Source organism: Sceloporus undulatus, chromosome 5 (assembly GCF_019175285.1).
Source record: "Sceloporus undulatus isolate JIND9_A2432 ecotype Alabama chromosome 5, SceUnd_v1.1, whole genome shotgun sequence".
NCBI classification, from domain to species: domain Eukaryota; kingdom Metazoa; phylum Chordata; class Lepidosauria; order Squamata; family Phrynosomatidae; genus Sceloporus; species Sceloporus undulatus.
Window position 1 is genome coordinate 88,405,252 of NC_056526.1, and position 12,124 is coordinate 88,417,375.

The 12,124-nt window shown below is 38.7% G+C and overlaps 1 protein-coding gene across 4 annotated transcripts in view; it reads right to left on the minus strand.

The window, feature by feature from the left end:
- Positions 1-2,452: 2,452 nt before the first annotated feature.
- Positions 2,453-12,124, minus strand: part of ARNTL2 (aryl hydrocarbon receptor nuclear translocator like 2) — a 53,271-nt gene continuing 43,599 nt past the window's right edge. For all 4 annotated transcript variants that reach the window (XM_042468357.1, XM_042468356.1, XM_042468355.1 and 1 more), the window contains 3 exons: positions 8,344-8,478; positions 3,883-4,031; positions 2,453-2,671 (listed from right to left, as the gene is read on the minus strand). In XM_042468357.1, the coding sequence (XP_042324291.1) occupies positions 8,426-8,478 (53 nt within the window). In that variant the 3' untranslated portion in view covers positions 2,453-2,671; positions 3,883-4,031; positions 8,344-8,425. The remainder of the gene's footprint in view (positions 2,672-3,882; positions 4,032-8,343; positions 8,479-12,124) is intronic.

The following is a 12,124-nucleotide window of genomic DNA, read 5'->3' on the forward strand; positions in this document are numbered from 1 at the left end:
CTGTTACGTTACAGCTTCTGGGATCAGTGTTTATTGTTCATTACTCAGCAAAGGACAGTGGTGTGTCTTAAGCATCCTCAGCAACCTCCTGATGGGGAGCAGGGACCTTTACCACCTCAGCCCCAGCTCTTAGGACCTTCAGTACCAGGAGTTGCAAATTCCTGGCAAGCTGCCTCTTCGTTCTCCTCTTCACCTGAATTGTACAGAGGGTGAATTATGACACCCTTGAATTTCAGGAAAGATGTCCATGTACCTCCCCAGACTACAGAATTCACGATGCTGAAGAATGGAGCCATGACATTTGAACTGGCTTCATATTAGTAGATGGGTATAATATAGACACAGTAAAAGTATCAGGTAGGTTGTTTCATGTGGCAGATGCCTGGAGGGAGGCTAAAAGTGTCAAAATGAAAGCTGTATAGACAGTGAGCACAGCCATTTTGCCAGTCTGTTTATTCCAAGTGTGGCAGATATTATCTCATCAACACTGAGAAGAAAAGATTCAACTTCCAGTCTAGTTGACTTTTGTATATGGAATGAGAGGGGGCACTTTTCTGTCTTTCTCCTCAAACAGAAAAAGCTCGTGCTAGCTCTCTACACGAATATTTACATCCCTATCCATTCTGTACAGAGGGAAAGCGTGTTATCTGGTACTAAGAGGAAGGCAACAGGGAGGGGAGCAAAATCCTCATCACCTTATTCTGATGCACTTCCTTTTTTAAACCCTTCTCCTTATTGGCTTACTTAACTATCAGATGTGTATTAGAGAAACCAGCTTAAAACAAGACTAATGATTAGTTGAGGTGGGAGAGGAGAAGATTTGTCTAGGATCCACCATTCAAGATTCCTGGTACAAATGTGTGTGTATCTGGTTTGATTGTCAGAGACTCAGAAGATTATTGTATATGACTTTTAAACCTTGATTATAGCCAGAAAAAAACAGTTTTGATTATGCTTATCACACAACAATACCTCTGACCCATAGCTGCTGTGTTCCTTAAAGTGGTTAGGACATCTATAAACTCAACTATGAGCTCCCAATCGTACTAGTCCTCAGGTACAAAATGCTGCTCCAGGGCAGTTGTGCCCTCCTCTCCTCCTTGCTATTCCCAAGAAGGAAGATTGACTTTATTTATTTTCTGTATTTTTATTAAACTTCAGTTGCAGTAGCAGAACTCTGGAATTGCATGAAAAAGTTAAAAGAAATATAAAACGAAATAATCCAAAGGCATGGTGGGTAGAGCATAAGGAAGGGAGGTGGAATTAAGGGGACATCAGGAAGAGAATACAAAGACAGTGGCAGCCCCAGTCACACAATTGTGAAGATGTGAGATAATGGCCCGTTACAGACCGTCCAAAAGGGGCGGTCTTGGGCCGCTGCCGGTTGCAGCGCGGAGGAGCCGCAGCAGCCAAACCGTGCAACTCCTCCGCGCTGCAAAAAAGGAGTGCAGAAATTGCACTCCTTCCGGCAACCCGGAAGAGCCGCTGCAAGTGCCAAAGCGCGCACTCGCGATGGCTCTTCCGGGTTTAGACGTCCGGACGCTGTGCATCTGTTACGTCAAGATGGCCGTGCCCGTCTGTATAGGGCGCCACCATCTTGCCGTATGGAATACGCGTGAGGGGCAAGGCGCATCCGGAAGTGCCGCCCCTCGCGCGTATTCCTGGCGCAACGACGGCGCCGCTTAGGCCCGTCTGTAAGGCGCCAATGGCTCCTCTGAAACTGGCGTGTTTGCATTTTTTAAAAATGGATGCAATTGCTATGAGAGTGGGGCTGATGTGGCAATGTCCACATCCAAACCTAAAACAATCAATCAACCCAGTATCTCCTACAACCAAGGAAAACCTGGACATGACAATGTACAGTTGGCACTCCATATCCATGGATTCAACCATCCACAGCTTGAAAACATTCAAGAAAATATACATTCCAAATACCAAGTCGCAATTTTGCCATTTTATATAAGGGGCACCATTTTACTATGCCATTTCATTTAATGAGACTTGAGTATCCATGGATTTGGGTACCCAAGGGGCGTCTTGGAAGCAAACCTCAGCAGATACCAAGGGCCCACTGTATACTCACTAGTTTTAACTAAAATCAGCCTACAGAAGGCTCTTCTCAAAGTGTTTAGCTATAAAGGTAAATCAACATGTTATACACATAAATAGCAGCAGAAATGAACCCTTAAACATCTGTACTCTACAATGTTTCTTTATAAAGGGCAAGTTTCCATCTGCAAAACCAGACTTCAAGAATCCTGATGATGTGCAACTACTCCAAATAAACCATACATTTATTTTTAGCTTAAAAGAACTGACACACAGAAGTAATAGTACCTTTTTCCAGGGAGGGTAAAGAAGAAGAAAAAACTTAAACTGAGTGCCTCAAATAATGTTTGCTCAAGTTAAACCACCCTGCCAGTTAATATCTCTTTAGAGTGGCTTACCTTCTAAGGGAGTCGGAGATGGGAGCCCTGAAGCCATTCCAAGAAAGAGTTCAGATAAATTAATAGTCCTGTAAAACAGCATCATCAGCAATGCAGCCATATCCTTCATCACAGAAGATTTCATGTTTCGCCTTTAGCCATCCTTCCCACCCTTTAGTGTCTGATGGCTCAGTGACCGTAAAGATGGAAGGGGGAAGATTGCTTTGCTCAAAGGATTCCAAGATCTGCATCAATGACAAAGTTAAAAATAAAACTCAAATTTGCTCCTCTGTCCCCTCACCCCACTTCTCTGGCATACCTCCAGAGCATCCAATGGGATTCCATAGGATATTGCCATGTCATTCAAAGTGGAATCGTTCTGTTATAACTGTGTAGTGGAAACAGGCCCTTAATGTAGCTCGTATAATCCCTTCAATCCCATTGTAGCAGAAAGGTGGGATATAAATCCTTGAAATAAATAAAATAAATAAATATCTCTCTACCATACATAATTTGCCCAGCTGTTTGGGGTTAGCGTTTAAGGCCCTGTTTTGGGTTCTTTTGGTAAAAGTGCTTGTGTGCTTTCTTGACTTTCAGAATGTCAAGGCTGAAAAAGTTACTTTTTTGAACTACTTCTCCTAAAACAGCCTGTGAAAGAGGGTTCTTTTGATACAGAGGTGCTATTGCAGGGAATAACAAGAATTCACAAGATGAACATACTGCTTCCATCACAGTGAGCAGGCAGCACTGAATGATGACATTTTGTTGCCTGAGGCTGCCTGCCCACCCAATAAATAATTCAAGGCAAAACTTAGAACATGAGGTTTGAAAATCAATCCATTTTTGTTAACTGATAGAAAATGAGACAATAATTAGTTGTCACTAACATTTTATTAATGCTCTTAATTTGTTGTTGTTGTTGTGGTGTGCCTTTAAGTCCTTTCCTATTTATGATGAGCCTAAGGTGAACTTATCATGGAGTTTTCTTGGCAAGTTTCTTCAGATGGGGTTTATCATTGCCATTCTCTGAAACTGAGAAAGTGTGACTTGCTAAGGTCACCTAGTAAGTTTACATGGCCAAGTCAGATTTGAAACATAAGGAGCTGGTAAATATATGTTTGTTAAAGTCGCCCAAAACATCTACTATGGCAATTTGGTCTTGCTGGTCCTCTATGGCCAAATCTCCTCTCTCACCCTGGTCACCCAAGAGGCATAGCTAAGAGACCTGTCTCTTGTGCTGGCTGGTTTGTGCAATCAAAGGCATATACTTTTGAAAATTAAGAAATTCTCTGTTGAATCATCTGGAAAATAGACTAATTAAAAATGTACATAGCAATCCTATATCCTCTTTTCTAGCAGAAAGCTTTACTGAATTCAAAGGGATTTACTTGGGGGAAGGATATATGTGAATCTTTTGGCTCCAGATTAATACTTGCAATGTTGCCAAATCCCTCACCTGATTGATGGCATCTGATCCACTGAAGCATAAGAGGGGCCACCTCTTCATTCCTTGTCCTTCAACCACTCAAAACGCTGTTCAAATGGGCCCAAAATTTGGGATATAACATTGAGTTAGAACACTGGGAAACAATGTGGATGACTGGCCTGAAAGATTATAATGAGAGAGAAAAATTATAAGATGATGTACCAATGAAGGAGAAGATTATTTATTACAGTCATAGACCAACCCAAATAAAAAGGGCATACAAAATAAGAGAAGGTTAAAAAACAGGTTAAAAACTGTATTTAAAATATCATTTCAGATTACACGGCTTCAGTATTGTACTCAAGAGCAGAAAACAGTGAGGAGGCAAGCTCCATTTAGGATAATTTGATTTAATTTGAATTCAATAGAGAAAGCTTGTAATAGAACATATGTATATACATGACTGGAACAATGTAGAGACTGCATCAGAGGTCGCCATGTCTCATTCCAAGACATATCATTGGTTATGCCTTTTCAAGGTCTATGTGGAATATGTATATATAAAGAAATGCTGTAGATTCTGATCTCTTTTCTACGGTCCTGTATTTTGGAGAGTGTTTTCAACGCCACTGAATTCTTTGAAAGGATATGTATAATTTTGACATGAATAATATGAGTATTTTTATGTTATAGTTCAGTGAGTGTTATCCTGACTTTTTAATATTTATGATATATGTGTACTGTATTTGTATTAGTTTCCAGCCCCTGAAGAAGGCCCTTCTTCATTGTAGCTGGAATGTGTTGGGCTTTTTAAACACTGAATACACAGATGACCATCCCAGAGCACATGAATCTTGTCTCCTCACTGTTTTTCACAGCTTCAGTATAGAAAGACAAGATCAGTACTAGTTTATTGCAGAGGTCATTGCCTTTTACTAAAGATGTACTAATGGTATTTGATGGCAGAAAGATTATCTAAGATGTATAAAAATCTTTAAAAATAAATGTTGAAAATGTGGGTATGTGAAGGTACTTTTTACCATATGTGGTGGTTTTGTAACAAAGCTAAAAATTACTGGAGACAAATTTTTAAAAAGCAATCTATTTTTAAATGTAGAACTGATTTAAGGCCAGAGTTGCTTTTGTTGAGTATTTCAAAAGAGAAATATAAAAATATAAACTATAAAGCGATATACTATATGATCATTGCAGCTAGACTGTTGTATACCCAGAACTGGAAAACAGATTGTCTTCCTAAAGAAGAGGACTGGATTGTTAAAGTGTTTGAGTTGGCCAAGATGGACAAATCAACAACACTGATTAAAATCTGACAATTTTTTAAAAGTCTGGGTATTATTTCTGATTTATGTAAAGAAGAAACGAGGGAAGATTTTAGTTGCAGACTTTGAGACTTGAAGCAACTTTTGCATTTTAGGTCAAAAGTGAAATAAAATGAGTTAGTGTTATTGAGAAACTGAAGCTATTAAGCATTAATATTCTTAGCCTTGGGAAGTGGAAAATCAATTTTAATTTCTGTTGTGTTAGTTTGATTTTCTATTGGTTATATGTTGATTATTAATAGATACAGTTTTACGGGGGAGGCAGTTGGGAAGACTGAGAGGTGGAGAGTAAATTAGCTTATTTTTGTGTACTTTAGGGTTATTATGTTGAGTGTGCTTATTTTGTATGATTTATGTTTTAAAAGCTAATTTAAAAGATTAGGAAAAAAGGACAGGAAAGCCAGTAACGCCATGATATTTGTTCATTCTCATCACATGAGTTATTGTAGTGTAAAGAAATTATTTTGAAAAGAAAAGAAAAAAATAACCTAGAGAATAAAAGGCAGCTCAGTAAACTCAAAGCAAATGGTGCATCAGGGTTCATCCTCTCATCAAATTAAATATACATCTTAAAATGAGAGGCCTTTTTCAGGACGGTATCCTCATTCTGCCCAGAATGTCCCCATAGGCAGTAATAATTAGTCTGGGATGTTGGGAATTATGATTGGATTATGTATATGTGCTACTAGTTTTACATAAAACATGCCTTACTTTGCATATAGTAGGAAATTAATGTAAGCTGTACTTGGCTTTTAACACCATATTATGCAATCAATCTCTTCTGAGTTAATCAAGAGGCAGAACATCAAAGAAACATCAGAAGGCTGAAACAGGCCCCCAAACGACACCAAAGTGTATCAAAACAACTTTGCTGAAATTCAGTTCATTCCTGCCTGAAGATGAAAACAGAAGGCGATGATAGATTTTCATTTCCGCTCGGCACTAATTTCATCTCTTTCTATTCATCTTTGTTTTTCATCTCTCCATTTTGTTTGTGTTTCAGAAGCAGCAGGATGCCTAGTATCAGTACTGGTTTGTTCATTTGTTATGTTCTGACATTTCAAAAAGCACCTGGCTTTCTTGAGCCCAGAGGAAATGACCTTATAATCAACTGTCCTGCAGCTTCGTAAATAAATGTTAAAAGACATTCTCATATGCTCTGTAAAGACACTTTTTTTCATAGGCGCTTCAGGGTTACAGAAATGTAGTTTTGTTCAGTGCTGGCCTGAGACATTTTGCTGGCTGAAGAAGAACCCCAAGGTGTCACTTTGAATCCCATTTTAGGAGAAAGGCAGGATATAAATCCCATAAATAAATTTTAAAAATGTGATGTGTCTTGTCTCGTTGGCCCTACTTTTAGCCTATTGAATAATCCATGGGGGATAACCCCTCTGTTCTGTTTGAGTGAACAAAAACTTGGACTGAAGTCACGGATCAAGGTGAAGTTACATTTGATATGCAAGAACTGCTGATATGGTAGATTCCTACATAAATGAGAGGGATGGTGACTGAAATAATGCGATAATGAATTCTAATCCATTTAACTAAATCTTAAAACCTGTCGCATTTTTCATCCTTCTAGTTCATTCTCTTGGCACATATGAACATACTGTCAATTTACTGAACACAGTAACAAGTTTTCAGATTTTGTTAAATGGATCAACATGCATGCCACCACCAAGTTCACCAATAACTAGTCAGTCAGCCTCAGATTCCATTTTTGAGCACTTTAGTATATATTGGCAAAGATTTTCCCTCTGTTCAGTAAACCAATGGATTGGAATTCATTATGACATTATTTCCAGTCACCATCCCTCTCATATATGCAGGAATCTAGCTTTTGGGCAAATCTTATGGAGCAAACATAACTCCACCTCAATCCATCACTATAATTTTCAGTCCAAGTTTGTTTTTTTGTTTTTAAACTCAAATGCAGCAGAGGGGTTATCCAAAAGTAGGACCAATACACTTCCACATGACCAATTGTTTTCTTTACCTCCCTGCCATCCTACACAGAAAATATTCTTTTCCATGGAATTTCCCCTTTGACTTATTCTGTAAGAAGGAATACTTCCAGACATTGGCACTGGAAGTGAGATATCAGATTAGTTACCTATGGTGAGTTTTTACAGGACATCTTCTATTGGGAGGTTGTCTGGTTCATTCAGATTTGTTACAATTGAGAAGAAGGGGATCGAAGGACATTATAAATGTGGACATTGTACTTATTGTCCACAATCTCTACAGCTTCAGGACTTTGAAACATAACCATTTGGAAAAGAAAGGCTTGGGATGTGAGGTACCTGCAGCAGGCAGAGAAGCCAGCATTTAGTTTTGATGTGGTTTGGTTTGGCATGGCTGGCTGTGTCGTTCCCAGTAAATATTGGGACTTGAAAGAGGCAGGTTGAGTTCCTACTTAGCCATGAAATTCAATGAGTAATGTTGGGCCAGGCACTCTCTCTGTCTGTCCTACATCATAAGATTGATATAAGCATAAAGTGGAAAGAAAAGAACCACGTATGTCACCTTGAGCATGAAGAAGGGCAGGATATACATGTAATAAATAATATACCATCAAAAAAGAAAATACTTGAAAAAGAAGCTACCTTCTTCTATATGAAAGAATGCTGTCAAGAATAATCCTCCCATTCCTAGTTTTTGAAAGGGAAAATAATAAAATGAGCTTGCTCAGTATTTACACTTTTACCTGGCTCTACAATTAAGAATAAAAGAAAGGTTGTATGTTGAGCTGTGCCTATTGCAAGGGGAAATGGTGTTGACAACTTTGTTCATTCTAGGATCCTTAAAGCAAAATTTTCATGGAATATTTTGGAAATCGCATACCATTGTATTAACATAGTAATGTCCAGCTTTTCTGTATTATAAAGCCACCTGCTGGTTATTTAGCAAAACTGCAACTATGCATTTGTAAACCGGCAGTTTTGTCAGGATTAAAACGACCTGAAAATCCAAGCTATTGGGATAGAGCATCTAGTGAAAGGCTCATGCCATAGACTCTGGATGTGAAATTTTATGGTGGCACCATACATTAAATCATTAGTTAGAAAAATATAAGGTTCAGCAAAAACACAGATTAGCAAACAGAATATTTTCCATTTAAATCTGTAAGGAAAATTTGCAAAGCTCTCACCATGATTTTCTCTTCTTTGAGCCTCCTACTGGTGTGTATTCTATTTCTTAGCCTCTCCTGGTGAAGAAGCCATCATGTTTCCTCAAGATGTCTCCTCAACTGCCCTGGAAGGCCTGGTCTGCTCCCTGAATATCTCTGAAGAAAACATCATAATTACTGTAAACTACCTTCTGGAGAAGGAAATAACACTAAATGTTAAAACTAAACAAACTGTAAATTAGAAGGTATTAAAGCATCATTATTAATATGCAAGCATGGTTATGTATATGAACATAGCACCTTACAGCACATGTAGTATGGCAACAACCATGAATGAACCTGGAAGGAAGAGGTGGGTCAAGTGTAACCACCTGGGATGTTCAAAAAACAGAGGTTCATAATATATTGAGGACACTGCATTTGTGATACAGTAAAACAATGTTCCCCTATGGTGATATATTTCTACAGCTCCACTAGGACCATTGATATTCCCCTTGGGTGGAGCATCTAGCCCATGTAAAAGATTTCCCCCCATGATACAGGGCAAGAATTATGCCATATATAACCCACCTCTGGCAGTTTTTTGGTCCCTGCTGTCCTGATTTGGTACCGTTTCCCTCAAAACAACCCTCTTAGTAGCTTTGTATAGTATGAGTTAAATTCTTTGGTAGAAACACAGTGGTGTCACAAGAAGTCATTAATGAAAAAATGTGTTATTTTGCCCTGTAATGTTTTTAAAATGGGTGCGCCACCCAAATGATGAACAGTAATATCTATAAAGACAACACACAGCATGTGTAAGTATAGCAAGTCCCTTTTTGGACAAGGCACAGAAGGCTATTCTCTTGCTCTTGGACACCATCCAAAAACCTCCCACCACCTCACAGCTGTCAATCCGTGTCGGGGGGAGCAATTCAGACCATGAAGATCTGGCTGTACTGAGCTTCCGGGGAAAGGAAAAAGAGAGTGCACTGTAAAATGGATGAGAGTAAACCCTCATATCCCCACATGCTGACTGAGCCAAGACCAGCATTGTCTCTATGGTCTGAATCACCTCCCCATTCCCTCCCTTTCACACCAGGATGCAAACAACAGCAGGGATCCCTCTCAGGGCTTGAGATGGGAGGACACAGAACTGTACATGGAGAGCTACACATACATATAAAATCTTGGCCAAAGTTTATAACTGAGAGTGACTCAAACAATGGAATGATACTTAGTGTCTAGTCCCAGGCATATACAGAAGGTAGTGATAGTTTCCTAATTTTGAAAATATTAAAATAGGAAATAATTTCTTGGACTTTTGGAGCAAATTGTGGATGTGATGGGAGAGTGAAGGTTAGGGATTCAATTGTTGCTCAAGGAGAGCTCTGTGGTCACAACTGAGGCCATTTTGCTCTTCTTCTCCTCCAGTTACTGTCACTGTTAAGATGCACAGGAGACACAGCTAGCTCAACAGTGCCTGGAGGAGTCAAGTGCTGCCAAAATCCCATTCTTAGTGCATTGGCCCCTCTCTTTGCTCTCAGAAAGGCAGAGTTGGTCTTGGGAAGTAATCTGGCTGTTTAGTACTGTGATTTCATCATGTTAAATACATTAGTCTTAATAGTCCTTGGGTTAGTCTTTAAAACATGCAATAAGAACAGGGGTAGGGATCATCCTGCCCTCCAGATATTGTTGGACTACAACTCCCTGCATTATTCATATGGCTTATGCTGGTTAGGGTTGTTGGGAGATGCTATCCAACAACATCTGGAGGGCTGCAAGGTTCCTAATCCTGATGTGGGGGTAGTGTTGGAACACAGGTAGAGAGGAAGCACCAAAATTTAACAGGGAAGAAAGTGGTAGTTCATATTAATTATGGAGCTGAGGAAACCATTTTTCTGTATTTTCAACTTGAAAAATATGGATGGTAATTGCAAAACTCTTGTCACTGTTATTAATGGGCTCAGACCACATACAGTTCAGTCAACCAGTCCATCTGTTGTTTTCATTTGCATGAAAAGAGTATGTGCATATTCATGAAACTAGATAACATGAGAAATGAATAATATGGAAATAATGTACCACTACATAAAAGCAAATAAAATTGTGACAGCATCCAATGAGCATCAAATACTTCTTCAAAATTCCAATAATTTAACATGCCCCTATTAGCTGAAGCTATTTGATCAGGCCAGAGGAACTCTTTATATAAGCGTGCCTATAATTTCCTTCCTTGGGATCCATTTTTATCCAAAGATCCGTAAAATGTAGGTTCCTTGCCATGATTTTCTTTGAAATCTTGACCTCCCATTTCTAGGATATGCAAAACATGTGTTTTCTGAGGAAGTACTGTATATGCATTCCTTGTAGCTTTTGGACAGCAGGAGAGATAACCATTTAAGCCATGAAATGTTTTTCCAAGCACTGCATTACTATGCTATAAATTATTTCAAAATGCTGCTGTCAAAATCTGCTTCCCAAGAAGGTCATTGTTTCATTGTATGTGTTATAAGACCAGTCATTTACTGCAGCCAACAGCTGTTTATGAATTCAAAGAAATTACTTCTTATATCTTGAAAGTTTTTTCTGTTTATTTCCCCTATTATAGGAATATAAATTTGTATAGCTTGTCCACACTTGTTATCTTATCATTAAACACACTAGTCATTTTAAAACAAATCAGTCACAGTGGCTCAGAAGTAATTGTTGCTTAGCTCCTAGCAATTTGTACATCATGAATAAGATGTAAATAAAGTTTGCTACCCACTTTAGAGAACTGTGTTCTGGGATTAAACTGGTGGCTTTAACAAAGCAGAGTACAAATGGTATTGCTATAAGACAATTTATGTCTGCTTTGTACAAGCACTGTGCATCATGACTGGAAACATGCTACTGAACTAAAAACTGCTTATTTGCTTAGAAAAAATGACACATTCATCAATAATGCATAAGCAGTTGACATTTAAACCCCACAAGCAGTTCGTTAAGCAGAAATATGCTAGACTTGCACTGTAGCTACTACAGATGAAGGGACAACATTGCTTTTCCTTTATTAAAATTGTTCAGTACGTGGACAGTGAACTAAAATTCAGAGCTTCAAGCCTACAGTATTTTATGCTTCTAATTCTACACATGGAGGTTCCATCAAAAGATAACAAAAATAAGTAAAAGCTGAAGCAGAAGCTCTGTTCATTATTCCTCAACATAGGATACTTTTGACTGGTTTTAATCCTGTGATTTATGACTCATTTTTTGCAGTCCTCATATTATTTTTGCTACACACATACACAAAACAAAAGTGCATAAAAATAACCTTTGGACACTTCTAGGTTTGCAAGGTAGTATTTTCTGTGCAAAACAACCACTATTATTATTATTATTATTAACCTTTATTTATGAAGCGCTGTAAATTTACACAGCGCTGTACATGCAATCTTTTTAGTTAGACGGTTCCCTGCCCTCAGGCTTACAATCTAAAAAAGACATGATACAGAAGGAGAAGGGAGTGGTGACGAGAAAGGGTAAGAGGTCCAGCAGTTCCTCTCAACCTCCGAGGCCTGGACCAAGGCAGATGGACTGGAGGGAGGGCAAGGCTTCATAATGGATGGTTAATCGTTATCCAGGGAAAATACATAATCACAAGTAGGATAATACATATACAGTACATAGGAATACAGGAAATGGATCGATAAACAGCCAACAACAGAACATCAGATAGTAAGCGACAATTATGCGATGCCTGGGAAGGCTTCTCTGAATAGGATGGTTTTCAGCTCCGTTTTGAAGCTGGTTAAAGAAGTGATGGCTCTTGCTTGTGGAG